This window comes from Amphichorda felina, assembly GCF_050947745.1.
Source record: "Amphichorda felina strain 45539 chromosome Unknown scaffold_6, whole genome shotgun sequence".
Taxonomy (NCBI): domain Eukaryota; kingdom Fungi; phylum Ascomycota; class Sordariomycetes; order Hypocreales; family Bionectriaceae; genus Amphichorda; species Amphichorda felina.
In genome coordinates, this window is record NW_028145044.1 from 767,134 (window position 1) to 794,078 (window position 26,945).

A 26,945-nucleotide genomic window follows, 5' to 3' on the forward strand; every position below is an offset into this window, starting at 1 on the left:
TCACCATCATTGTCCCTTCTAACAGCACCACGCTCACCGAGTCCAAAGACACATACGACCATTCACTCTTGACTCAACCACAACTACCGAGAGCCACCACCATGAGGTATGCATCTTGAAGAAACCGTCGTCCTCGGCTCCACCCTCGCCTTGGACTTCCACCCAACTGTCTCTAACAAATTCGCAGCTCCCCCCTTCGAGATAACCCCTCGTCGGCGAACCGAGGAGTACCCCCTCGGTCAAACCGCAAGCGCTCACGCACTGCCGACGGCGATGGCGGCTCATCAGTCGGCCTAGGCTCCAGTCCCATGCCCTCATCACCTCCCACAGGTTTCAACATTGCTCATGGAGGGGATGACGACGACGATATCGAAGATGAGCCCGAGATTCAAGATGATCTTGATGATATCGACGAGATGGCCGACGACGATGTGGATCTGTTCCGTGAAGGTTTTGAGGCCGACTACAGGGACAAGGAGGGCGATGGCTACGAGGGCGTAGACATTGACGATGAGGAATACGGTGACATGGACCTCGCCGCCAGGCGACAACTTGAAGCACAGCTAAACCGGCGCGACAGAGAAGTCGCGCGTCGCCAGAGGATCCCAGCTGCCTTCCTGCCAGGAGACGATGAGGATGGAGACATTGACTTGACTGCTCAACCACGACGCCGCCGGCATCATTACGATGAGGATCCCGAAGATGACATGGATGCCGACATCATGGAAGAGGAACTGTCTCTAGAAGCTCTTGGCGATGTGAAGGCATCCAACCTGACCGAGTGGATATCTCAGGCCGCCGTCCAGCGAACCATCAAGCGCGAGTTCAGAGCCTTCCTTACCTCATACACTGATGCTTCGGTGTCCTCTGTCTACGGAAACCGCATTCGAACTCTTGGTGAGGTCAATGCCGAGTCGCTCGAAGTCTCGTACGAGCACCTGTCAGAGAGTAAGGCTATCCTCGCGTATTTCTTAGCCAACGCCCCGGCCGAGATTCTCAAACTCTTTGACGAGGTAGCCATGGATGTTGTTTTGCTTCATTATCCAGACTATGAGCGAATCCATTCAGAGATTCACGTTCGCATCTTCGACCTCCCTGTACACTACACCCTACGACAGCTCCGTCAGTCGCATCTCAACTGCTTGGTGCGGGTGAGCGGTGTCGTCACTCGCCGGACAGGCGTCTTCCCGCAGCTCAAATATGTCAAGTTTGACTGTACCAAGTGCGGGTCGACTCTGGGCCCCTTCCAACAAGAGTCGAATGTCGAGGTCAAGGTCACTTTCTGCCAGAGCTGCCAGTCTCGTGGACCGTTCACCCTCAACTCGGAGAAGACTGTCTACCGCAACTACCAGAAGCTGACCCTGCAAGAGTCCCCCGGAACGGTCCCCGCTGGTCGTCTTCCGCGCCAGCGGGAGGTGATCCTCCTGTGGGATCTCATTGACAAGGCCAAACCCGGAGAGGAGATTGAAGTCACCGGCATCTACCGAAACAACTATGACGCTCAGCTCAACAACCGCAACGGCTTCCCCGTCTTTGCGACCATCCTAGAGGCGAATAATGTGGTCAAGTCCCACGACCAGCTGGCTGGTTTCCGCCTAACCGAGGAGGACGAGCAGGAGATCCGTAAACTCTCACGGGACCCCAACGTTGTGGACAAGATTATCAACTCGATGGCCCCGAGCATCTACGGGCATACGGACATCAAGACTGCTGTCGCCTTGTCCCTATTCGGCGGCGTCGCCAAGACAACCAGGGGATCCCACCATGTCCGCGGTGACATCAATGTCCTGCTTCTCGGTGACCCCGGTACGGCCAAGTCGCAGGTTCTCAAGTACGTAGAGAAGACAGCCCACAGAGCTGTCTTTGCGACGGGCCAGGGAGCCAGCGCTGTCGGTCTCACGGCCAGTGTTCGCCGAGATCCCTTAACGAGCGAGTGGACGCTCGAGGGCGGTGCTCTCGTACTGGCAGACCGCGGAACGTGCTTGATCGACGAGTTTGACAAGATGAACGACCAAGACCGGACGTCGATCCATGAGGCCATGGAGCAGCAGACAATCTCCATCTCCAAGGCGGGTATCGTAACGACGCTCCAGGCACGCTGCGGAATCATTGCCGCTGCCAACCCGATAGGCGGGCGATACAACTCGACAATCCCCTTCTCGGCAAACGTTGAGCTGACGGAGCCCATCTTGTCTCGTTTTGATGTGCTTTGCGTCGTCCGCGATACGGTCGAACCCGCAGAGGACGAGCGTCTGGCACGTTTCATTGTCGGATCGCACAGCCGCAGCCACCCGCAATCGCAGGCCAACCAGGACTCCATGGAGGTCGAGCAAGATTCGGAGCAGGCAGAGACTCAGGGGACGGCAACCCCGTCGGGTCAGAAGAATGGAGAAGTCCCCCAGGCGCTGCTTCGAAAGTACATCCTGTACGCGCGCGAACGGTGCAGCCCCAAGCTATACCACCTAGACGAGGACAAGATTGCGCGACTATTTGCCGACATGAGGAGGGAGTCTCTTGCTACGGGAGCGTACCCCATTACGGTAAGTGTTCTACACAAGTTTGCGAACGATGCTCGGGTCGACTAACATGGCTGGTACTAGGTGCGTCACTTGGAAGCCATCATCCGTATCAGCGAGGCCTTCTGCCGGATGCGGCTGTCAGAGTACTGCTCAGCGCAGGACATTGACCGGGCGATTGCAGTGACGGTGGACAGCTTTGTGGGTAGCCAAAAGGTGAGCTGCAAGAAGGCCCTAGCAAGGGCATTTGCCAAGTACACGCTAGCACGTCCAGGGCAGAACAAGGGGAGCGGCAACAACCAGAGGAGGCCAGCGGCAGTGATGGCGTAGACTGCAGAATCTTTTCGAAACAGATACCATAGGAATGATTTTCATGTATTTCACGTACGGTACGGGACAGGATAGGGTTGGGATAGGGTATTGATGATGCAGAAATAGACGATGACTATTGCAAAGTACTAGGAAGTTTGACTGTGACGTCGGGGTTGAGCCTCCTTGTCCGTAGTTGGGAACTTGAGGCTCTGAGAGAGATGTCAGCCACCACCTGCGCGACACAAGGTTCTGGTGCAAGGGGATAATGGTGTTTTTGGAAAAAGAGATCGGGCACATTCTCTGTCCAAGGAAAGCATTGTAAAGAGGGGGAGGGCGAAAATGGAACGTGCAAATGCCAGCGCAAGACGTTGAAATGCAATGGTTAGAAACGGACAGCTACCCCGTCCTGAGATAGTACCTATAAATAGGACCAGTCAGCTTGATCGATGTTCTCATCAAGACATCAACCAACATCACACACAAACCCTTGTAATATCCGTACTATGCCCAATTGAAGATTGGGACGGGACATTCGTCAGCCTGCGTCTCCCCACGTTCCCCTCTCCAGTTGGCCCGATGTCGACCTTCCGGACTGGCCGACTGAACCCAGGTCGTCGTCTTTTCTCAGTCAGCATTAGCACTGTTCACCAGCATGTGTTTTTGGCTGTTTTTCTACTGGGGTCGGTAGACCGAGCCCCGCCTCAGCCTTGTCGAGCTTGACGCAAGGGTAAGCGAGGTGCATGACAAGACAAAGAGAGGAGGGGACGGAGAAGCATCGGTGTAACTGGCCAGCATCCGGCCCGTGGCACCATGGCTGTCTGGCCGTTGGATTTCTTGTTCTCTGGCGATTGGAGACGCACGGAGGCTCTCTTGTTCTTCTGAGCCTGGTCTGGTCCCAGCGTCGGGCCCGTCTATTTCTGTTTTTGTCCCCTGGGACCAGGGTATGATACCTGGCGCCCCCATGTATCCGTAAATTACATGAATCTCACGTCCTAATACGTATATACACAACACAGTAGGTATCCGTAGTATGTGGGAATCCCAACCCGACCACAGCCGGTCCGCGTTGCCTCCACACATCGTCTCCAGATTGTGTGCCCCGTACGAGAAGCAGGCTGTGGTGTTCGGGCTGCATCTAGAAGCTGGTTTGTACTGTGCGTTGTCCCAGACTCGCTCGCATAGGTTGTCGGGTTGTTGGTCCTGCCCTGCAGCATAATACTTTTTCCCCGTTTGCTGCTCTGCCCTGCTGTTCCCACCTCGGCCGGGGCTTCAAGTTTGGCATCATTGCAACTCTCATTTTCATCCTCTTTCTGCTTCTCAATCCTGCTCTTCCTTCCCTCCCTTTTCTTCTCCCTGTGCGTTCTTCCATGCGTCGATTGGGCATCTGAGTTCGCCCGCCCCTTTTCCAACGTCTCAGCCCACATCCAGACAACCATTCTCCAAACCAGACGGAGATCCCATCTATGCTCCCAATCTAGGCCGACTAGCATATGCTACCCCCCAAGGCGCTGCACATCTGTCTATAGCTAGACAGCGCTGCCAAAGGTCGCCCGCCCTCGGCATGGCAGAGCCTCTACGGGCGCTGCACCCCGTGCCTGAGGATGTGAGCGAGGATCACGTCTCAGCTGTCTCACCCAGTTCATCACGACGCATCCCAGTCTCCCCCATCAAGGACTTCTCACCCTCAGCTTTCTTCGGACGGAGTGGCTACCAGATGATGCCCGACGACGGCCAGGAAATGGTTCACTTTGGCACCAGCGACCACCACTTCACAGCTGGGCCTTCATCCTCATCGTCACCCCCTACACAACACCTTCCCCAAGACGAGACGTCCTCTGAAATAGGCGCAGGGGGCTTGGGAATCTCAGGGCTTCCTACAAAGGATTTGCCTGCAGGACTTAGCATCAATGGCAGCCCTAGCAACAATCGCAATTCTCTCCGTCGAAAACCTGTCGGATCCGGGGCCAGTCCGCCAGGCGCTTCTCTTTCACACCACGGCCTTCTGAGTCTAGCCGCCAGCACTGCCGCTTCGACACCAGTTCTCAGTGGCTTCTTAAGGGGGCCTTCCTTGTTGAGCTCTCCGCACTCAAGGAACCGGGGCTCGTGGGATCCGCAATCGAGCTTTGCTGGCGCTCAGGAGTCGAATACCCTCAGGTCATACGTTGGTACGCCAGCCACAACAGCATCGACCCAGGGTACGCCGGGGCAACTAGATCCTCGGGGTGAATTCTTGGAGGATGAGTTTGACGACGAAGTCTTCTACAAAGGCTTTGGTGAGTTGATGCCTAGAGACCCTCAGTGTGGAAACTGAGGAGGAGGAAGGGAGCTAACTGTCCCCAGGTCAGCCGCCTAGTTACTGCGTCTCCAAGGGCGACATCCACGCCAAAAGGACAAGCTGGCTCTCCATCACCATCTTTATCCTGTCTATATACGCCACCATTATGAGCGGCATCTGGCTCGTCGTGGCCATACTCCAACCCCGCTGGGGCCGTGGCATCTCTTCCCGATACGGCCTCAACCCGCCCACAGCCACCACCGTCTCTGCTCTCATCTCCAAGACCATTGAAATGGCATTTGTGACCGTTTTCGTCGCCTGCCTCGGCCAGATGCTCACTCGCCGCGCGATCGTCAGAAATACCAGTGGCATGACTCTCGGCGAGATGACAATGAGAAACTGGGTCATCCAGCCCGGGTCTCTCATTACTCACGCCGAGACCATACCCCATGCCGGCATGACCATCCTCGGTGCCCTTGCTCTAACTGCCACTGTGGCTGCGACCTTCTATACCACAGCATCTGATGCCATGGTGGCTCCCAAACTCAAATATGGAAATTGGGAACAGAAGGAACTGTCTGGGCATATCCGCGCTTCATACGCCAATGCCCAATGGGTCAAGGCGGTGTGTCCCTCGCTTCTCCAGGATGAGGATGAGCAGTACGCCGCAGAATCTTGCTTGAACATTCAATTCTCTGGCCAGTCGTACCGCAACCTGCAGAGCTTTATGGAGGTATGGACAACTATCAACAACAACGGCTCCAGTTCCATGGATACCTTGGAGCGTCGTCCGCCCGGTTCGACGCTTCTCTTTGATAACACGACAATGACGGGCACATGGATTGAGACACAATCCAGCAACGTCGCCGCCAGCTTTAAGGAATACAGCCGCATCATCAACAACGTTACTCTAGCCATGCCTCACCCAGGCGTCTACGGCGCAGCCACGGACATGACCAATGGCATCCTGCAGCCCGATGACTTGGCGGGAGTGGGCGAATATTCCATTAGAGCCGGAGTCGTTTCTCCTACCATCAATGCCATGTGTGTCAACATGGATAAAGGCGAGCTTGAGCCCCTAGTGTATACAGAGTGGCCATACGCCAAGACGGACGACACGGGTGTGGGGGCCCAGACTATCGGGCAACAGGGATGGGACGACGAAGTGCCAAAACCTGAAAACGATGATGGGGGCGAGAATTTCCTGAACCGCACGGCGGTAGATGACATCTTCAAATGGGGGCCAAAACATGGCCGCCGGCCCCCAGTCTTCCAACTAGTAGGCCACCTATTATTATCTTTACAGCCCAGCATTGCTAAATCTTCCTAGTATCCCGCTGACTACAACTTAATTACAAATTCGACCGTGCAGGAGTCTGACTCCATATACATTATGGGTAAAATTCTCGGCACTGGCAACTATACACTCTGCGAGCTCAAGTCATGGTTATCCCCTAACTGCTCAACGCATTTTGATGTATCCGGAAAGACAGGCGCCAAAATGGCAGTGATCTGCGAGGATACAGAAGACAAGGATAGCTATCTTCGCTCGTTTTCTAAAGGCCAGGATTGGGGAACTCCAGTCATGGACTGGAAGGTGAGCTAGCCACATTCCCCTTCACAGTATGATTCAACCCCTAACCATGAGCAGTGGCTCGCCGATGCATGGCGCCTCTCAATGGATATCAACGGTGGCGTGTACAATAACAACGCCTCCAACGCCCGTCTCCTTAGCCAACTCGCCCTCAATAGTCCCGAATTACCCACGTCCCTACCCTCCATGGCAGAAGCTCTCGCCGTCTACGCAAGTTCCACAATCGTCCTCGGCTCCATCAACTCCCCCTTTCGCCACTATTGGGAATGGAACGAGACAATGATAGATGCCCCTGGGCCCCTGCAAGCCTTCAACGCATCAATCCGCACTCAGCAGTACACGTCCGGGCATGTCAACGACTGGCAAAGCATCTTCTACATCATCCTCGTGCTGGTCTTTGCCATTAATCTTTTCTGTCTGATCTACTTGATCTTGCGATCTGGTCTCGTTACCGACTTCACTGAGCCGCAAAATTTGTTTGCGCTTGCGATCAACAGCCCGCCTAGCGTTCAGCTCAAGGGGAGCTGTGGTGCTGGCCCCGTCAAGCGCGATCTCGTTGTTCCGTGGCGTGTGGCGTATGCACCGAGCGCCAACCACTATTTCTTTGAGGAAGCCAGAGGGGCGCCATGGAAGGGAAGGTATACGGACGAGGCTGTCAGCACGGCAAGACAGCATGATCCGGTAAAGAGGTCAAGCTATCAAAGACTAAGCTCGGGAAAGACTTGGATATAATCAACCCAGTAGTTGATCTCCGCGGATTAATTGTTTTCAGCACGGTGTTGGGATATTTGGGAAACAAAGGATGAGAGGAGTATTTGCGTGAGCGGCATACGTACATAACTGCCTACTTGGGTTATAATTTTTCTGGGCCGCAATGAATGGAAACAATGGCTATTGGATGGCAAACTCGGGAAACGGACTACGGAATCAAAAGAAGCAATGCGTTGTGTTGTGGCTAGGATGCTAAGCATATGGGAAGCCTGCAGGCCTCACGGATCTGAACGTTCACTGTCACTTGGTATTATCGTACGTACGTACGTACCAGTACCTATTAGCAGTGCAATGGGCACAACTTGGGTAAAAAGCCCGGCAAGAAATCACCGAACGTGGCCAAAGTATGATTGTCTACTCCTCATATACATCATGACCGCTTTCCTCCCTACTCTAACAAATTCGAGGTCACGACAGACATTGTTTTTTATAGCTTAGCTAGACCTAAGGTAAGAGAGATGGAAGTTTCTGCCCTAATACTTCATGCACAGCTGTGAGTTTCCAGCTTTAGGTCTTTTGATGAGAAAGTACTAGAAGGATGACCCCCTTTTCCCCATTCTATATCCCCCACAGTCTCACCCTTCCCGCCTCTAGGTACTGGTACTAACTAGTACATCCAGTGAGACACACTACTAATACTAGTATCCAATCTCTCTCTTGGCTAAATCACTTTTCAAGTTTCCTCCCAAGCAGTTACAAGTACTATCGATATACCTAACAACAACTACGTACTCGCACAGGCATAGTATAATGCTTAGTACGTGTATAGAGAGAATGCACACATAATTTAATAGTCATATATTATACATATATATACCTCGAGGTGTATAGGAATATATTCAAGTATATCATAACATACGCGCGAATACATACACAGATATACGAATTACGATGATGATGGCCCTTTGCTATTCTAACCGCCTGCCTCCCGTTCAATGAGTCCCCAGCCTTGAGATCCCATATTAATACTAGACTATGATTTCACGTCGATGGTACAGAGAAATACGGATACGCTTCTCTTTGCAAGCAAGAGTTGCCAGAATTGCCCTACGTGACCTGGCAGCAAGTACGAATACTAATGACCTCACAAGGTGAAGGGATGGCAGTTGCCAAGGTAAACAAACTCATGACTGATTCTGGGCCGCTTGCACTCATCATTTACAGCGTGCCAAATGCACCATCCGCATCCGCCTCGCCTTGCGCACCACACTTCCTCCTCCGATCGAGTAGCTTCCCTAGCTAAGGTAGTCACACCCTCTCGTACCAAGGGACCTACGCACCATGTCCCTTGCAACCTTCTTTGGCCATCTCCCTTTCGTTCCGTTGTGGTGGGAGTCTTCTCCGCGCCTCGTGAACATCGAACCTTGCGACTCCCATTCTCAACATCCACGGGCCCTTTTCCATGTCTTGCAGAATGTCCTTGTGCCTATCGTCGCCGCCTGTCCAACCCGAGAGATGCCTAGGCCATAATGGGAACTGCGTCCCATCCCGTCTCCAGGTGGATGGCAATATCCATGTGAGACTGCATTGAGCAGCATCTTTTCAAATCTCACCACACAACAACACAACCAAGAAAAAAAAAGTCTCGCGGGGTATATCCATCGCCAGTGCCTTAAAAAGTCTTCAGGTCGTCAAGAAGAGACATGTGACATGTAACTGTCGTCCGTTCCCATAAAAGGCCGTGCCAGGCGTGATCCAAAGCCATTTCGATATAAACGTGCCATGCGGAGGAGATCAAGCCGCTGGTAAGAAGTTTCCCTTGCCGTCACCCCTAGTTCTCCAAGAGGTGGGAATGGTGGAAGTGAAAAAAAAAGAGGTGTAAGATGTGTTTTTGGACAGACCGAATACGCCGGTGGAAGAATCCAGAACCATCAGGAGTAACTTGCCGGGCCGTAATGACGGGAGTAGAGTAAGAGGGGTTTTGTAGAATAAAACCAGATAAAGAAAATCATGTCGTAGAGGTGTATGCGTCGGGGATTCGTTCGATAACGTAAAATCAAAGGGTGAAGGTTGAAACATAATAGAAGAACAGGCATTGTAACCCGCGACGAGGACCTCGCCATTGGCGATGCGTCTCATCACGCCTTGTGTTCACCCTCGTGGTCATGCCTGTGGTGAGCCGTGAGGGCAAACGCTCAGTCCCCGGTTGTTGTTTATGCGACGGGTGCAATAGGAGCGACAGGGGGGGCGGGGACGCTGTTGATATCGACATCGGTCTTAATCTCTCCGTTGGCGTTCTTCTGGGGGCAGTCCCGAGAGATGTGGCCAGCTTCACCACACTGGTAGCAAGTCTTGCCGGCCGTGTTCAGGGGGCCACCGTTAGGAGCAGTGCAGTCGCGCGAGATGTGGCCCAGCTTGCCACAAGCGTAGCACTTCATGGCCTGGGCCTGGCAGTCTCGGGCAAAATGGTTGGGGCCACCGCACTTGTAGCAGGTAGCCGGACGGGGGCCACCAAAGCCGCCGCGTCCATAGCCACCGGGATAGCCACCACGGCCCATAGGAGCTCCACGGCCCATAGGACCGACAGGGTTAGGGCAAGAGCGCTGCATGAGTCTGGTCAGATAACGAAAAGCACATCAGGGGGTAAATCGCAACGTACAGCCAAGTGACCGGGCTGACCGCAGTTGTAGCAGCGTCCGCTAGTGCCAGTTCCACTCAAGCGCAGCGTGGGGCAGTCGGCCTGAACATGGCCGAGGCCCTGACAGTGGTAGCACTGCTTAGCCTCAGTGGTGCGAGGGAGAGGGCAGCCATTTGACTCGTGGCCTGTATCAGTGTGATTAGTACTGGAGCGTCATTGTAACTAGGCATCGGAGAATTTAGCATACCAGGCTGCTTGCCTATACATTAATTAGCATGATACTCGTTAAGACCGAATGCTGGGGACATACAGTTGTAGCAAAGACGTTCAGCAGAGGAGCAAACTTCAGCATAGTGGCCGACGTTGCCACACTTGTAGCAAGCTCGGCGAGAGAGAGAAGACATGGTGAAGGTTGTGTGATAAAAGACGGTTGTATGTCTATAAGCAGTTCAGAAGTTAGCCATGTTAAATCGAAGTGGTCACGACACCATGTAATCCGGTCAAAGTAGCATGTCCAGCCTCGATGCCCTGCGATAACGATTGAACAGTTCCCCTAGCGATGTCGATGGCGTAACTGGTAAAGACCATGTTGGTAAAGATCCTAACCAGCCGGAGGTAAAAAGGATGCATGCGCTGTTACGCGAGAACCCATGGATCAAGCACTACTCCAAAGCACGATGCGCGAAGAGCACAAGCGCATCCCAATGGGGTATTTAGAACTTTGGCGCATGGTCGTGGTGTTGCGGAAGCGGTCCAAATACTGTCTCGTACGGCCACATATCCCATAAGTTACCCTTGGTATGTCAGGTAGAGAGGCGAGCCAAGTATAGCGGGGGCGTCAATTGCGCGAATTGCAGTAGTTCGGTGTGGATGGGATCCTGGAATCGCATGTTCTCGTGTCACTCGTGGCTTTGGTCGCGAACTAGCCAGGCGCAGGGTATAGATTCGAAGGTGGCATCGTGGCGGGAGTGGCTAGCGCATATGCACCAAGTAGTGCATTGTTGGATCGGTGTCGCACAAAACTTCATCGGGTCGCACGCGGTTGAGGACCACCTGAAGCCGAGGATGAGAGTCTCGGCGCGTGAAGAGCGATAACGGCGTCCAAAAGAATGTCGGGTCATAGTCGAAGAAAAATAATCGCGCGGAATCGCAAGCACATCGAGATTTGCGGTAGGCAGAGACCGGTGTTGACAATGCGCGCAGGGCCAGAGGGGGGGGTTGTGCAAGGCGCAACGGGTGGAATTGAGGAACCGGGAGGCCACGAGACGCAGCCTCGAACGGTTTGAGACGCACCTGATATTTGAGTTTGTTGCGCAGAGAGGTTCAACGGTCCTCCAACAGCTTCCAGCGACTTTGATACCGACAACGTCGAGCGTCCACCAACAAGGCAATCCGGTTCGTGAGGTGATGAGGAGAAGGATGGGAAGGGGAAAAATTTTCGTGAGGAATATTTCGAGGGAGCCGGGACGGCCACCACACAGGTGACGCTCCTGGGTGGAGTGGAGAGGAGCGGAGGGGGACAGATCGGTGCAACGCTGGAGGGTGGTGGGTGTCCACCTGCCCGCTTGTTGCCCGCTCGCCCAGGGAGGGGAGGCCACATTCATCATTCAGCAACTCCCCAACTCGGCCCAGGCCTTCCTCTCCCTGGCGAGTCGATGAGTCCCTCCGCCCCGTACCTTAATGTGCGCACCATCACTCCCGTCTTGATTCTCTCTGGGCCACACCCGTGCTCGAATCGCGCAGTGGCTCACGGTGGTCCAAGGTCAACATGTATAAATACATATCCTTCAATGCGCCGCTTCACAGTACTCCCCGCCGATAACATTGATTGCCCCCCTACCACAAGTACCAGTAGTACCTATAAATACATGTACATCAGGTAGTTATATCCTTAGTACTCAGTACAGAGTATCCCAAATCCCCAAGACAACTCGAGTGGCTCTGCGCCCAGCGTGTAGAGTCCAATCTCGAGCTGCAGGTACAATAAGCATCCAACTCCTGCGCGTCTTATTAATATCCGCGTACCTCAATGCACCATCCTCCCCTCTGTCAAGTTCCGCGCTACCGGTTGGGCGCTTTAAGCCAGCCCAGCTGAACTTCTAACCCCTCACCCCTTGTTCTCCAGGCTTCGTGTTGACCACCGAACCGTCGAAAGATGAGTTATTCGCGGAATGACTTCTTGATTCTGGGCCCCTTGACCCCCCTCCTCCCAGACGATCTGTCACAGGGACCTAGCCATAGGTCGTCGACCGTCCGGCGTCTTCCCAGGATGCTGCTACAATGGCTGCCGCCAAGCCCTCTCCAGGGCGCCTAGCCCCTCTCATCCCGCCAGAGATGGTGTCAGTATAATAGTAGGCTGCAAGGCCAAGGCTAACTCGCCGACTAATACCAGTTGGCATGAAACTCTCAGTCGCAAATCGCTCCCGAGACCCCATCTACCAAGGTGGACGAGCCCCGGTCACTCCCCCAACGTCTGACGGGTGCGGCGCTAGCGAGGGTGAAGACGGAGCCACGGACCGAGGCACGGCATCAACCACGTACGATACCCCATCATCAGACAGGTAGGACGGGGGCCGGCGGCTTGTACTTGTCTGTGGTCGCTCGCCTTCCTCTTCGACAGAACTGTCGTTGCGCTGCCAGAACAGGCGGTCGGGGTCGACTCGCTAAGGTAGCCAGCGTTGGTTAGAGGGTAAACACCATCGTGTCTCATTGGGATGTCTCAACTCACCACACTCTCCCTCCAGAGACCATAGGCTGGCGGTGTCACCTTGGATGTTTCGCTGGCGATGCCCGCTGCCTCCTCATCCCGCGCAAGAACAACTCGAATCGGCTCGTTAGGAATGGCGTAGTCGTCACCAGGCGCATTTTCCACATCCTGCGCCTGATGTCTTTTAGCGCGATCCTTCTCATAAACCAGCAGGCACATCTTGATGAGACCATAGCAGAAGAAGACCGCGACCAGGACGACGATGAGAATGAGGACAATGATAAACTCTCCCATGTTGATATTGTTGCTCATGGATAGCCCCAGGTCTTGTACAGTGGTCAGCTTCCTTGTCCTAAATCCAGAAAGAGTACAGAAAGGTCAAGAAACTCACAAATTGTAAGAAGTGCGACGAGGAACAGGCCGGAGACAAAACACCAAAGGATATAAGTTCGCATCCGCCGGGACTTGGCCCAAGGGAAGCAGAAGAGGAACCGGGTTGGCCGTTTTGCGCGTCGCTTTCTTCGCCCATGCCTCTTGGTTTCATGTCGATGTCGTTGCCTTCGTCGCCTTTGTCGTCGATCTTCTTTCCGTTGCGAAGATGCGTCTATTCCGGAAGAGCCAGTTCTCTCTGCGGTCGTCGAGTAGTAGCTGGATGCGGCTCGTACCGTCGACCTCGCATGTGTTACAGGTGCTGGTGGCAGCGGCATCTCCGAATTTCCCGTATTTGGCGAGACGGGACGAGTTGCATCTACCGGATCCGGCTCTGTCTGAGAATTTCTCCTCAGGAATCGCCCAGACCATATTTGGGACATGTTTGGTAGAGTGAACCGGTTCTGCGACGAGTGTCCAGCCCGCACGCTAAATTCTGCCGACTTGGGGCTTTCCAACACCTCTTCGGGTTGTCGAACAACTCCTCGGCTCGATGTGTTTTCATCTCTGCGCCCAAAGAATCTTGGAATAGGAGGACGACTTGGTCCCGCTAAGCCGCCCGAACGGTTTTGGCTGCGTTCATGCCCCTCCACCTCGGGCTGGCCATGAGGTAAGCCCTGTTCTAAATCCCCGTGTCTCTCTAGTCGAGCCCGTCGAATGAGGTCCGCGCGCAATCTCTCCATCGCGTTGGCGTTCGGCATCATGACCGGCAATGCTAACGTAGCGTAGCTGCTAGGCCCAGGTCGACAATCAGAAGAAGTCAGGCGACGCGACCGCTATTGCTTTGTAAAGAAATGTCTGTTGCAGATATTTAGTTCTCTAGGATAGTCCTCCCCATAGGAACTGTGGCGCCCAATGAGGTCCCCAGGTTGTAAGAATCTCGGTGTCTCGGAGGATGATGTTCAGAGTTGCAAATTGAGATCACACCGACAGACAATGCTGCGGACAGAAGGGAGGGGGGGTATATAAATAGTGTGCGCACAAAATTCAAAAGAACGAAACCTTGCATAGGATGCAACTGACGAGGACAATGAAGTGATGATAAATGATCTCCAAACTTCTAGGCAAAGGACACCATCCTGCCGCAACCGTCAACAAAGGGATACTGTAGCTCGCCTAGTGCTATACCAACACGTTGTGCCGCGTCGTGATCCTTGATGCAAATATTTATCATCGGCAAATCCGCAGACCTAGCCAGCCAGTCAAGTCGGATAATGTAGGAAGAGATGATTGTAGTTCCGGGGGGGGCGCACCATCTTTTGGTCGTCGTTGCGCGTATCGTGACAGTGGCCGGAGTCGCAGGCCTGCAGGGGTTATCGTAGTTCAGGGTCACTCTTCACTATCGCTACTGGAGGTCCAACGAGGGAGTTGAAGGTGCTTTCGGTGCGTCTCATGTACGAAAGTGAAGCTTGGGAGCTGGGATCTGGGGTTTCATGTTGGTGGGTGTGGGAACGTATCAGTGGCCCACGGCTGTCGATGACACCAGTAATGCAGGCAGAGCTCTTCAAAATTGACCCAGGATCACTGCAAAACAACTCTGCGCATGTATCAGGCAAGAAGTAGCATACGAGTAATAGATCCCTAATTTGATACATCTGTCGCGGAGGGCAGTCCTCAGATGAATAGTGGCATCCCATTTGCGCTTTATTAAAGTCGGTAGGTAAGCGAGATGCCTCAAGGTCGCGAGGTTTGACGCAGAACTAGATTGCGCCATGGAGGTACCTTGATGACAGGAGTTGACAGACACCAGTCCCTAATATCATCCAGCGCCGATCTATCTTCCTGTGGCCAGCACTGACCAACCCATCTATTCCCGCGGAGAGAAGAGCGGGCCATTGCACATTGCCTCTGCCTATGGATACTGTCTCGCTAGTTCCCCCAGCAGATAGAGAGCTAGGTTCAGACATTTCCTGGATAGCCTCGGGGAGGGACTCATGCGTGGTAGAGGTTGTTCTCATGTGGCCGTGGTTTATAGATACGCATGATCCACAGAGCCGCAAACGTTTCTTTCGCATTTGATTTTCCTGGGTTCACGGTTCACCGAAGCTCACCAAGCAGCATAGTCCTATCAGATGATGCCGAGAGTACTGAGAGTGAATGTCAGATGTGACCTGTGAGAAGGAAAGAACAAGCGTTGAACTCACGAATAGGTTCCTTTCCGGGAGAGAACTCTGCACAGTTCACCGTCCCCTTGTGTCCAGGGAGCTTGTACATGAGCTTGCCCGTCTCGCTTGACCAAACCATGACAGTGCCATCCCCAGAGGCCGCGGCTATTTTCTTACCCTCCGAGTCCCAGCTAGCACCCATCAGGTTCTTCTCCAAGCCCACTGATGCGCCGTCGAATGTTCTAATGTGTCTTTCAGTTGGGGCAAATGGTCGAATGTCCCAAGTTCTGACTGTGGAGTCCATGGAATATGACAAGAGAGATTGGGAGTCAGGGGATACCCGCAACGATGTTACGGTATCCGAGTGTCCCAACATTGAGTAGACAGTCGACTTCTTCCTCAAATCCCAAACCCGGATATCATTATCTATGCCACCAGAGTATATCTCATTCCCAGCTTGCGAAATCGCCACGGCTGTGATAGGGAAGTCGGTCTGCAGATAGCCAACAGCATTTTTCGTTCGCGGATCCCAAATTCCGATTGTAGAGTCGTCGCTGCCGCTGATCAAGAGCTCCTCGCCCCTCCTACTAATATCCATAGCGTTGATGATTTCTTCGTGTCCGACATATCGCCGAATGCGGGTGCCCGATGTGAGGTCCCAGCTCGCAAGGTGCATATCGGCCGATGCAGAGAACAATATCTCCGAGTCTCGAGACCATTGGAGGTCAAGTATCGCACCCTTGTGTCCGTTCAAGATCCCGTAGTTTTCACAGTCCCCATAGGTCCTCCACAGCACTACTAAACGTTAGTGACATCCCTCCATCGTGTGAAGGTACTCATCTTACTAATACTCCTATCCATTGACCCAGAAGCTATCAGGTTACCCGTAACATCAAACTTGGCCGTGAAAATCTCCCCAGAGTGTCCGGACAACTCCATAACCGGCGCTTGGAGTCCACTGGTCCTAGGCGTCTGAGAAGCAAGTGTCAGCGCATAGGCATTCACTCAGCAATTGCAAAAGAATGTGTGCCTTACACTTTGAACAAGAGCGTTACTGGACGCGTTGAGCCGTGCCAACGCACCCTCTGACGACCTGACATTTTGCCTCTTCACGAGCGACTGGGACGCGCCGGGATCGTCGTCTGCGGGGCGCTTTTCGGCCGACATTGTAGCGACGCAGATTGTCCGTAATAGTTCGTGGGCTTCGCCGTGATGTTCTTTATCCTAAGAATTGGCGATGGGTGGTTTGTTGTGTCAGCGGCTCGGCTACAGACCTGGCGCCAGGTTTTAGAAACTTGGGCGATCCAAGCTCAGTCGGCCCTCAGATTCTACCCAGCCAGCCTGGGGGAGAGAAGAGCAGAAATGCGGCTTGTTCATTGGTCCTCGGGCCTTGATTGTTCCTGAATCGGCGGGGGACCCACCCGCATGCTTCCACTGGGGGCCAACCTTCAACCTAGGATTATTTGTTGGTCGCATGTGGTTCTAGAGGCAAGGAGCACTTGCCTGGTAATATCTGTGCCAATACGACGACTTCTTCGATTCCCAACGGGCGGCATTCTTCTCAACCCCGTTTCCACCAAGGAACTTTTCTGCTAGAGATAACAATATCAGCGCTTGTGCACACGTGGGATCAACTTCCAAAGGCTCCACCCTATCATAACATCATGGCGGCCAGCAAGGCCTCTCGAATAGGAGAGGAGTAAGTTACTCGCCTGCCCTCGGGCACCAGTCGTTCGCTAAACTGTCCTCAGGATATGGAAGTAAGCCTCCACTCCGTGGAATGCGCTGTATCACCACTGATCAGGAGGCCCAGAACTCGCATCGATAAAGTCAACACGGAGCTCGTGACGCTGACGTATGGAACGATCGTGGTACAACTATGCAAAGATTACGATAATGACTACGCCGAAGTCAACAAGCAGCTGGATAAGATGGGCTATAATATCGGTCTGCGCCTAATTGAAGACTACCTGGCCAAATCGAATACGATGAAACGATGCACGAGCTTTCGAGAGACGGCTGACATGATCGCAAGAGTAAGAAACCCAAGTTGTTGCTTCGTGGCCATGAAAGCTGATCTGCAGCATTAGGTCGGGTTCAGGATATTCCTAAACATCACACCACAAGTCACGAATTGGACAAGCGAAAACAACCAGTTCTCCCTGGTATTTGATGAAAACCCCTTCGCAGATTTCGTGGAGCTTCCAGACGACGGCCGAGCGCAAGACGAGCTTTGGTACTCCAATATACTGTGCGGCGTGCTGAGAGGCGCGCTAGAGATGGTTCAGATGCAGGTCGAGGCGCACTTCATCAGCGACATCTTGCGAGGAAACGATACTACAGAGATGAGGGTATCTCTCATAAGGTACATCGATGACGAGTTGCCCCCCGAGGATGATTAAGAGGGGCCCCATCCAGACCATCGGATCACCAAGATGGAGGTGATCATTTCTCCTGCTGCTAGAAAATGATCTAGCCCATGGCCAGACGCTATTCGCGCAAGGGCAAATCCCCTCAATAGCTCTCGTTTGGATGGCCCTACAACTATTGTGGGGTCAGCATACATTAGCTAAAGCGGTATCACCAGGTCAAAGCTTTATGCCATGAAGGGCTATGGTTGTCAAGCTTGCATAGAAGTTCGGGCGATGTTTAATGCGGCCGATGTTCTCTCCTCCCTATGAGTATCAAGTAACCAGAAACTGCATCTCCAACAGCTCGACGGCCAGCAGTACATACTAGTACCAGTAGCGACAAGATGCGCGAAGCATCCAGATACCCACATTTCACGGATCTTGAAACTCTTTTCTAGCACTATAATTCAAGCCAAGCTCTCAACCTAGGTTATTCATACTTTGAAGTCATCGATATGTCAAGCCTCAACACGTCACCATACGGTGAGTGGCATCCTACATGGGAGCGAGTACTACTACGTACTCAAGCAACTAATAAGTACTATGTAGTTACTTTAGTACTTAATACCTGCCATTGTGGACTTGCGGATTATTAACCGAGCGTACCATGCCAAAGCGCTCAGTCCATTGGATGATGTGGTTAGTCGGGAGATTGGTCAAATTGTGCAAAGGATGCTGTCATTTCTGCCTTAGGCATGAATTCTATAGTGGTGCGGGCCCAGAAATACGTAGCTGTTCTGGAGAATACGCGATTCTCTACAGTCACCGTATCGCAACCGGTTGCAGCATCGATAAAGCGATGCCTCAACACACCCTGGCGGGCATTCTTTAAGGGTAGAAAAAAGAGAAAGATCACGACCTTCAAATATGAATCAAGACTAAAAGAGGCAGATATTAGTGGGAAATCATTGGGCCGGGTGCTGGAGAAGTATCGGTTGGTGAGGTCTAAGAATGATGTTCTAATACTACTCGTACGTACAATCGGGGCCGGCCACTTTTTTTTTCGCCACAGTCGCCAAATTAGCCTGTTCTCACACTGTATTACTAGCCATACAAGTAGGTTCAAAACAGTGCATATTTGGCTCATGGCGAAGGCTGCACTGTCCACAGGTGCTGCATCAGATTCCACTGGCACTCAAGGTCCCCCAGTAGGGACCGGCTGTCAGGTTCCCTGCCACGCCCATCAGTTCATCGGGATTCCCACCCCGTTCTTCGATTTGCAATCCCCTTCCATCTCGCCGCACTTCGTCAACCTCCCTCCAGCTGGTCCGCCATCTCCCATCTATCGCGACGATCTGAGCTGCGTCCCATCCTCACGGCGACACACAGATTGTCAGGCCAATGCTAACACGGTTCTGCGACTGCCAGTCTAGACGACAAGTGGCCGCGAGGGACGACCGACGCAGGACGTGTTACGGGACGACCGCTACTTGACGGGACCGCTGCTCAACCGTGGAGTTCACGAGGGTTGCTACGCGACCACAGCGATCATATCGGCACACGAAATTACACTCTACATCTCGGACTGTTCGACTCGTCTGAGCGCTTGCCGACCCGTGCCCGTTCACCTGTTCAGTCCAAACAGGCACCTTCCCACTGCGACTACAACGGGTATCAACGAGTGCGTACCTAATCGCGAGTCGACACCTAACTTTAACTCAACCACCTCCAAGGGTCTTTGCTATCCGTTGTTTTCTGCGCCACATTTTTTACCTCTACTCCCATCATTCAGCAACTGCGGTGCATCATCGACAAGGCTGGGCGACACCACGCCGCTCGTGGTCGCAACCGAATCCTCCAAGGCATTGTCTACGCGGTGCCCGTTTTCCATACACTACCCACACATCGAGTCGCAGCAGAGCCTTCACAGCACGCTGCTAACAATACCCAGCTGCGCCTATCGGCCAGCGTTGCGTCTTTGCTGCTCCACCAACCTTCCGAGAAGCTCTTATACGTCTTGCTCGCGGTGGCACAAATCGACCTGGTGGACAGTGAGGCAATCCTTTTGACCTCGTCATATCACCACGTCGTGTGTCATATCAAATATCTTTTACTCGACTGGCCCCGCTTCAAACCTTAGCCATGAATCCCAACATGGCCAACATGAACCCCATGGGTGGTCCTGTCGCTGGCGCCCCCGTCCCGATGATGAATAACGGCGCGATTAACCCCCAAGGTGCCGCCGGTGCTAGCGCTCCTAGGCAGCAGCAGCAGCAGCAGCAGGTCAATGACATCCAGCGCGGCGTTCTCAACACGTACATCTATGAGTATTTTCTTCGTTACAACATGTACGACTGCGCGCGGTCTCTGCTCTCCAGCGGTCAACCAGTCAGCGTTCATAAAGACGGCACAAAGGGAGGGAATGGAGTCAACGGCATCGGTGATGACCCTATGGACACGGACTCTAAGGATGACCTAGATTCGAAACTACCCGACGACTTGCCACCTCCTAAGCTACCAATACCCACCTCGGACACATCCTTTCTCTACGAATGGTTCTGCCTCTTCTGGGATATATACAATGCCCAGCGCGCAAAGAGCAGTAACCCTCATGTTAATCAATATGTTTCGCACACGCAGGTAAGTAATTGTCACCTGTCTCAAACCCCATGGTTCAGGTTGACTAAAACACTCTCCCTATCAATAGCAGCAAACACGCCTAAAGCAAAGTCAGCAGCAGGAGTTTCTTCGTCAAATGCGACCCGAGATGGCTCACCAACAGTACCACAATATGATGCGGATGCAGAACGGCGCTATGGGTATGGGAATAAAGCAAGGCAACCTCGCCCGTGCAGCCATGGCCAATAACCAAAAGTACGCCACGTCCCCAATCACATATCCCCATCGCTGCTTTCACTATCGAACATAACACTGATGGATTGCCTCCACCCACTCTAGCCCACAAATGATGTTGCAGCAAGCAAAGCAAAATCAGATGCAACGCGACCCTTCATCTATGGAAGGTAACCGTGATCGGCAAACGTCCCCCGCGTCCGGCGAAAACGCGCCCTCTCCTTCGAAGCGACAGCGCATCGATAATCCCCAGTTCAACCCGAACCAACCGGGGGCAATGATGCCCAATGGTCGTCCAGGCCCAGGCATGGCGCCGCAACAAATGCCCGGTGGGCCCAACGCTGCCACTGCTCAGCAGATGCTCGCTAATGGGATCACCCCCGGGCAGCTGCAACAGTTCCAAAACTATGTAAATACCCCCATGTTCACTGATCAGATGTTCGTTGCAACTCACTCTCAGTGTGTCCAGCACCACCCCGCCAACCAGATAAGCAACAAGCAGATGCCAAATGCCGGCGGTCCCCAGGGCCAAGGCTCACCCCTGATGCAAGGCCCAGATAGCGCCACCCTCAACAACTATTACAACCCTCCAAGTGGTGAAATGGGCGGTCCCAATGGGCTCCGAGCTGGTCCAGGGGCACAAGCCGCTGGCTCAGGCAACCACGCGTTGCAGGATTATCAGATGCAATTGATGCTACTCGAACAACAGAACAAGAAGAGACTAATGATGGCTCGTCAGGAACAGGACAACATCGGCGGGATGCCCCGAGAAGGCCAGCCGCCTGGCCCTGGAGGCCCAGGTGTTCCTACCGGCCCCAACGGCCAGCCGTTCCCTGAAGCGTCTCCCCAAGGGATGCGAAGTGGGACCTCCCCCAATCCTGCGGAGCAGATGAAGCGTGGTACTCCTCAGATGAACAACTCGGGCATCCCGTCGCCTGTTCCCGAGGGCGGCCAACAGTCTCGCGGCTCTCCTAACCCTGCCATGAACTTCATGGGCAACGCGGATCCCAGCATGACCCAGCACTTCTTCAAGGGCCCCGATGGCAACATGACTGCTGCCCAGGCTCAAATGAATGGCATGCGGCCACCAAGCTCCCATCCTGGGCATTTTAATGGTCAAATGACGCCACAAATGGTGGCTGCTCGGCAACAGCAGGGCGGACAAAACAACCCACAACAGTGGCAGCAAGGACCAAACGGCCAGATGGTTCCGCAAGGCATGCAACAGGGCCAGCAACTTCAGGGCACTCCTCAGCAACGCCCCATGCCCCCTCCTTCTGTGCCGGCAGCTGCTGGCAGCGCCAATCGCACTACAGCATCGCCTCAGCAGGTTGCTGCCGCCCCGCCGACGCCGAATCCGCCGAACAAGCCCGCTCAGAAAAAGAAGGAAACTAAGGCAGCGAAAGAAAAGGTGAGATACGGACACTCATCATTCGTTAAGAAGTTCACTCGCTTACACTATCCCAGCGTGCCGCCAACCAGAAGAAGGCGAACCAGAACGCCAACAACGCAAGCGCTACTCCTGCAGCTGAGAACAACGCGGAGTCGGAAGCTCCAGCTCCAGCGACCCCCATCACCTCGGCCAACCAAGGGTTCAATAAAAACGGCCAGAATAACGCTCCTGGTGCCCAACCGACAGCTGCCACCACCGCGGCCGCTCCGCCTGCTCCCGTTCCCGCGCCGCAAGCCGCACCTGCGGGGCCGCCTCAAGGACAGGTTGACCCCAACCAGAACATGAATATTGACAATTTGGGCATTGTGAGTTCCATAATGCTCTAGCTCTTGGCAGTCTTACTGATACGTATTCTGATAGGATTTTGTCGATATTGACAACCCTCTTCAGACCGGTGACGTCCTGAACGTCTTTGATTTCGATTCATTCCTCCATGACGATGATGGCGAAAATCAGCCCTTCGATTTCAACGGCGCTTTCACCATGGAGGGGAATGAGATTGGCGCCGACTAGGAGTTGAATTGGGAAAGATAGCCTTGGTCTTTGTGGTTTCTATTCGCTATTTTGTTTTCCGCGTCCCATTGGGACCCCCCTTAATTTGGCATCATTGATCACGGCGTTAAATGTGGATCTATATCACGGTCATGAGGCGATCGGGCTGTTTGAGGGCGAGAGATGATAAGTGTTGTCATTCACACCTTTCGACTGGTGGCAGAAAAAGAGTTGATGTTTTATCAAATGCCCCTTGCATTCTTCTTTTCTCCTGTGTTTTCCTTCACAATGCTTTTGAGGTGGCTGGAGATGGACAAGATACCTTTCGATATAGCGAAAACCCATCCCTACACACTGAGCGGTGGTCTATTCTTGTGCGAGGTTCAAACTTACATATCCTCACTTGATCGTTAAGGGAAATTCACCAATGGGTGCTATCACCACCATGCAAGGAACCCCTTGCGCCTCGGTAACTCTCGGTCTGCTCCAATTCCTCATTAGGGCACGAGTATTACATTTGTGCACTTGAGGGAAAACTTCGTACATAGTGACGCTCTAGTGGCTCCAAATGTTACCTACGACGTATTTCAGTTCTGATTGAACGGCGGCTGACCCCCAGGGTCCAGAGCGCAAAGGGAGCCAAATCCCAATACGCCGAGACCCGTGAGTCCATATAACCTACAATTCATAATAGAAGGCAGGAGGCATAGTTATAGGTAGTACAACAAAGAGACGCAGGAGCTGGGATTCCAACGCGGGCGAGAAGTCTGCACCAGTTCATCATGCGTATCCGTATGTACCAACAACATAAAAACAAGTCTATTCTCGGGTATCTCTGCTTTCTCATATACGTCCCCCTGTTGACTCTTGTTCGACAACACAACACACTTCAAGTCGATCGACATCCCCCCGTATGCAGAAAGCAAGGACCTAAGGTAGGCCCTAACCTCCTGACCTCCTCACAGGGATTCATAGACAGCGACATACTGGACCTCCATCATGTTACCATAGCCATCCTCGGTGGCCTCGTCAGGGTCGCCCTGTACAGAGTTAGCACCATTCCCTTCAAAGACGACTAAGCAGCTTAGAGTTCAAATCACTTACCGGCCAAAAGCCCCCAACGGCAACATTGAGGATCATGAAGAATGGAGAGTGGGCAAGGGTAGACCAAACTCCCTCGTCGCCGATTTCGGCACCAGATAATATGTGGAACGGAATCCCATCCATGGACCAGCGGATAGTCTCCGTCTCCCAGTGCATAGAAGTGCGGTCAACCTCCAGCGACCATTGATGGAAGTCATTGCTAGGAATAGGAATGGACAATCCGCGGCCCTGAGGCTCGTTGCAGGGACCACCCTGCTCCTGGGCACAGTGAACCGTGCCATAACCTGTCATAACACCGTTGACCTGCTCGAAAATGTCCAACTCGCCACACATCGGCCACTCGGTGCCATGTCGAACAGCGTCTCCCAGCATCCAAAAAGCGGGCCACATCCCTTGCCGGTTGGCCTCTTCGCCCATGCGAATGCCGGCCTGCCAGCGAAGGCGCTTTCCAGGCTCAGGGGCCCAGGAGTCAAGAGTCTCTACCCGGCCGGAAGTCCAATCACCGTTCTCGTCCTTCCAGGGAACAAGCTGCAGTGTGTCCCCGCCAGAGAGTTGGGCGTTCTTGTTCGAGTCGGTGTACATTTGACGCTCATTGTTTGTGGTACTGTTGAGACGGTATTCCCACTCGTCAAGATTGGGATCACATCCAGCGCACCCCTCGAAGGGATCGTGCCAGGTGAGCTTCATGCCCTGAATAGAAGGGGGCTTGACGCAAAGGGCCAAGGGGGCGCCAACAAGGGCGCTGCAAAAGAGAGAGGTTTTCATATTGAGTGAATGCACGCCCACAAAGCGTTAGAAAAGATAGCAATGTCCAAGCAAGGAATCAGGGATGAGCCGGTCTGCTTGAGTTCAAGAAAGAGGTTTTGAAGTGAAAGGAAAACAGCCAGGCCACCAGGGCAGCAATGAAGAAAAGACTGTAAAATGGGAGAAGAGAAGGGAAGATCGAGAAGACCCGAAAAGAGAAAAGAGAGGCAAGATATCAAGGGGAATGCGGAATGTGAATGAAGGCGGGAGGGAGCCGCATTGTGGTCTTAATATGGCTGCCACATGTTGGGAGACTAGAAAGATCCCCGAAGTGGGTTGGGGGGGAGGCCCGCCAAGAGCCAAACCAGGCTTCCCAGACTTGCCGGGACTCCCAGGACCAAGGGCATTACTAGGTAGGTAGGTAGCGATGTACTAGCTGCGCTCGGCGAGTCCTACCAAAGGCGGCGGTAGTTAACTGCTCAAGCTTCCCAGCCCGTCACTGTCGGGCGTGGTGGGCAACGATTGGGCCAATCGAGGCCAAAAAGGATGGAGGGTCTCGGTTGAAACGCCCCAGGGGTCGCTGATATGACTTGGTTTCACTGGCTTGTCATCGTGTGGGAGATCGATTGGCTTTCAGGTCCTGCAAGGGGTCCATGAGAACGGCCCAACAGCCAGTCAGCCACAAGGCGCCCTGATCGGGACTTGGGCGGTTCAGGAACGGAGAACAGCAGGAGCCAGGAGTGGCCCGATCCCGTAAAAAGATCGTGTTCTGATATCTACATAGTAATGCATCGTTTCATGTCAGTAGGGGGAAACCAGATGCATTCATACTACGCTTACGTACGAATGCTATGGACAACAGCAAGGCCCTGGTCATGCCGTCTCCCTCATTGTTCTAAGGTCTGAAATCCACCGAGTTCGAGTACGGCTCCTCTTTCAAGAGCCGACGTTTTGAATCATGAGGTCAAACGGGCCACGGTGGGCAATGGTGGGCAACGATGGCGGGCTGGCGCTTTGGCTACCCCAGCGGGCACTGGCCATCAGTTGAAATGAACAGGGTCGGTATCATGCTGTTGCTGCATGCAAGTCCATGGTAATTTTGGCGAGGCTTGAGAATGAATAGTCGCATTTTCCCGCTCGATGAAACGCACAAGTATCCAGGGATGGCTCCACGGCCGTCGGTGGCAGATTCGAGTTCGCTGTGAGGCCGCCGGCCCAAGAGGGCCAAAACGCCCAACCTTCGGCACTTGGACTGAGAAACGCTAGCCGTTGTCGATCCACCGAGCCCACCTTCTTGCTATAGTAATACAAAACTGATGGGGGTCGCACTGTCGCAGTTCGGTTGATCGGATTCCGGAGCAGGTCAGTCTTGCGATCATCATGCCCTTCCAGGTTCTCTGCAGACGAGGCAGACAGAATATAGTGGGCCGGCTTCCATGCCACAGGGGACGGCAAGCCCCAAAAGACGGCAAAACGAGCTTAACGTTTCCCTCCCCTGAACGAAGCAGTGCCAGGCCATCTTTGATGGCAATCAGTAGTACTAGTATGCCATTACACAGTGGCAAATAGGCAGGATGGGGCAGCTCAACTTCTTTTGGGGCCAGGAGAGGAATTGACTTCCGGTAACCGTTTGTTGCAGTAGGCACACCGCCATCCAATGCGAAGCCGGCATGGCGTTGACCATTGTAGTACGTACTCGTAGTCGTATGTTCCCACTGGCGAACTTATTGCCGCTCGGGTCGGCGCACATGAATCTGGTCTCCATGATGGTCCTAACACGGGAGAACAAAATACAACCCGGTGGCCACGTGCATCAAACAATCTTCCCGCTTATCCAACCCAACCAATAATCCAGACTAATAGCTGGATTTTGAACTAGGACATGCTGCGCTTAGCCGACATCTCCCACCACGAACGGCTTTCTTGCCCACCTCATGTGGTATCTCTCCAGCAGTCCATTCAATCCGCCGTGATGTTCACAGCCCCAAGAGAGTCGCCCAGTCGCTCGCCCAGCTGTACGATAGTATTTTCGTAGATTCTAGCAGCATCGAGATGCAGTCGGTCATCATCAATATCCCACGTCCCCGATACTGCATTACCGGACGGTTCGGGGTCTTCGGATTCTGTGTCGACCAATTCTTCTGACTCCTCATCGTCTTCCTCGTCCTCTGGAACTCCACTGAGAACTTCGACCATCAGAACTCTCGTTTGCTCCACCAAGCTCCGGCACCGGACCATGTCTGTGACGGTCATGCCCGCCCGTAACCCGTTCTCGAATCCAGGAAGAGACTCGTCCGAGCTTACATCACGTCCAGCCAAAAGGCTAGAAAAGCAGTGGTCGAGTTTGCCCAAGATTTCAAATGTTGCTTTCGGAGCAGGCGGGAAGGATCTCACATACTGCGTGAAATCGCTGGCCAGCTTAAGCAGAAAGGGGATTTGTAGGCCAGCTAACCAAAAAAAAGAGAAAGACAGAAATGACTAGTCAGCCTCTTGGCCATAGCTCAGCAATATTCAAAACCATTTTACTTACGGGTTCCTGAGAGCCAGAGCACGTTGACAATCACGTCAAGATCTCGGCATACCTCGCTAAAGCTCTTGTAGCCAACCACATCAGTACCAACCTCGGGATCTCCGAACTTCTTGACGTAGCGACGAGATACG

General features: G+C 53.4%; 9 protein-coding genes across 9 annotated transcripts; 4 read left to right on the forward strand and 5 right to left on the reverse strand.

Annotated features, from left to right (window-relative positions):
* Positions 1 to 101: 101 nt before the first annotated feature.
* On the forward strand, positions 102 to 2,846 carry MCM2 (MCM DNA helicase complex subunit MCM2; the record flags this gene model as incomplete). Its single annotated transcript, XM_083195475.1, has 3 exons — positions 102 to 106; positions 188 to 2,540; positions 2,601 to 2,846. The coding sequence occupies 3 exons, from the start codon at positions 102 to 104 to the stop codon at positions 2,844 to 2,846; spliced, it is 2,604 nt and encodes an 867-aa protein (XP_083048491.1).
* Positions 2,847 to 4,389: 1,543 nt separating this feature from the next.
* ACO1O0_006080 (uncharacterized protein) lies at positions 4,390 to 7,429 on the forward strand (the record flags this gene model as incomplete). Its single annotated transcript, XM_083195476.1, has 5 exons — positions 4,390 to 4,431; positions 4,966 to 5,101; positions 5,169 to 6,382; positions 6,476 to 6,700; positions 6,728 to 7,429. The coding sequence occupies 5 exons, from the start codon at positions 4,390 to 4,392 to the stop codon at positions 7,427 to 7,429; spliced, it is 2,319 nt and encodes a 772-aa protein (XP_083048492.1).
* A 2,192-nt stretch (positions 7,430 to 9,621) lies between these two features.
* On the reverse strand, positions 9,622 to 10,450 carry GIS2 (gig suppressor; the record flags this gene model as incomplete). The annotated part of the gene is made up of 4 exons (XM_083195477.1): positions 9,622 to 10,011; positions 10,068 to 10,231; positions 10,294 to 10,305; positions 10,357 to 10,450. The coding sequence occupies 4 exons, from the start codon at positions 10,448 to 10,450 to the stop codon at positions 9,622 to 9,624; spliced, it is 660 nt and encodes a 219-aa protein (XP_083048493.1).
* A 2,031-nt stretch (positions 10,451 to 12,481) lies between these two features.
* On the reverse strand, positions 12,482 to 13,047 carry ACO1O0_006082 (uncharacterized protein; the record flags this gene model as incomplete). Its single annotated transcript, XM_083195478.1, has 2 exons — positions 12,482 to 12,709; positions 12,775 to 13,047. 2 exons carry the CDS (start codon positions 13,045 to 13,047, stop codon positions 12,482 to 12,484), a joined length of 501 nt encoding a protein of 166 aa, XP_083048494.1.
* A 2,172-nt stretch (positions 13,048 to 15,219) lies between these two features.
* Positions 15,220 to 16,454, reverse strand: ACO1O0_006083 (WD40-repeat-containing domain protein; the record flags this gene model as incomplete). Its single annotated transcript, XM_083195479.1, has 4 exons — positions 15,220 to 15,269; positions 15,327 to 16,082; positions 16,172 to 16,259; positions 16,323 to 16,454. 4 exons carry the CDS (start codon positions 16,452 to 16,454, stop codon positions 15,220 to 15,222), a joined length of 1,026 nt encoding a protein of 341 aa, XP_083048495.1.
* A 497-nt stretch (positions 16,455 to 16,951) lies between these two features.
* ACO1O0_006084 (TRAPP complex core subunit BET3) lies at positions 16,952 to 17,689 on the forward strand (the record flags this gene model as incomplete). Its single annotated transcript, XM_083195480.1, has 3 exons — positions 16,952 to 16,986; positions 17,101 to 17,323; positions 17,378 to 17,689. The coding sequence occupies 3 exons, from the start codon at positions 16,952 to 16,954 to the stop codon at positions 17,687 to 17,689; spliced, it is 570 nt and encodes a 189-aa protein (XP_083048496.1).
* A 2,091-nt stretch (positions 17,690 to 19,780) lies between these two features.
* ACO1O0_006085 (uncharacterized protein) lies at positions 19,781 to 22,457 on the forward strand (the record flags this gene model as incomplete). Its single annotated transcript, XM_083195481.1, has 5 exons — positions 19,781 to 20,278; positions 20,346 to 20,512; positions 20,597 to 21,902; positions 21,959 to 22,249; positions 22,305 to 22,457. 5 exons carry the CDS (start codon positions 19,781 to 19,783, stop codon positions 22,455 to 22,457), a joined length of 2,415 nt encoding a protein of 804 aa, XP_083048497.1.
* A 938-nt stretch (positions 22,458 to 23,395) lies between these two features.
* Positions 23,396 to 24,227, reverse strand: ACO1O0_006086 (concanavalin A-like lectin/glucanase domain-containing protein; the record flags this gene model as incomplete). The annotated part of the gene is made up of 2 exons (XM_083195482.1): positions 23,396 to 23,476; positions 23,541 to 24,227. 2 exons carry the CDS (start codon positions 24,225 to 24,227, stop codon positions 23,396 to 23,398), a joined length of 768 nt encoding a protein of 255 aa, XP_083048498.1.
* Positions 24,228 to 26,243: 2,016 nt separating this feature from the next.
* ACO1O0_006087 (general transcription factor IIH subunit TFB6 family) lies at positions 26,244 to 26,895 on the reverse strand (the record flags this gene model as incomplete). Its single annotated transcript, XM_083195483.1, has 2 exons — positions 26,244 to 26,607; positions 26,891 to 26,895. 2 exons carry the CDS (start codon positions 26,893 to 26,895, stop codon positions 26,244 to 26,246), a joined length of 369 nt encoding a protein of 122 aa, XP_083048499.1.
* Positions 26,896 to 26,945: the final 50 nt, after the last annotated feature.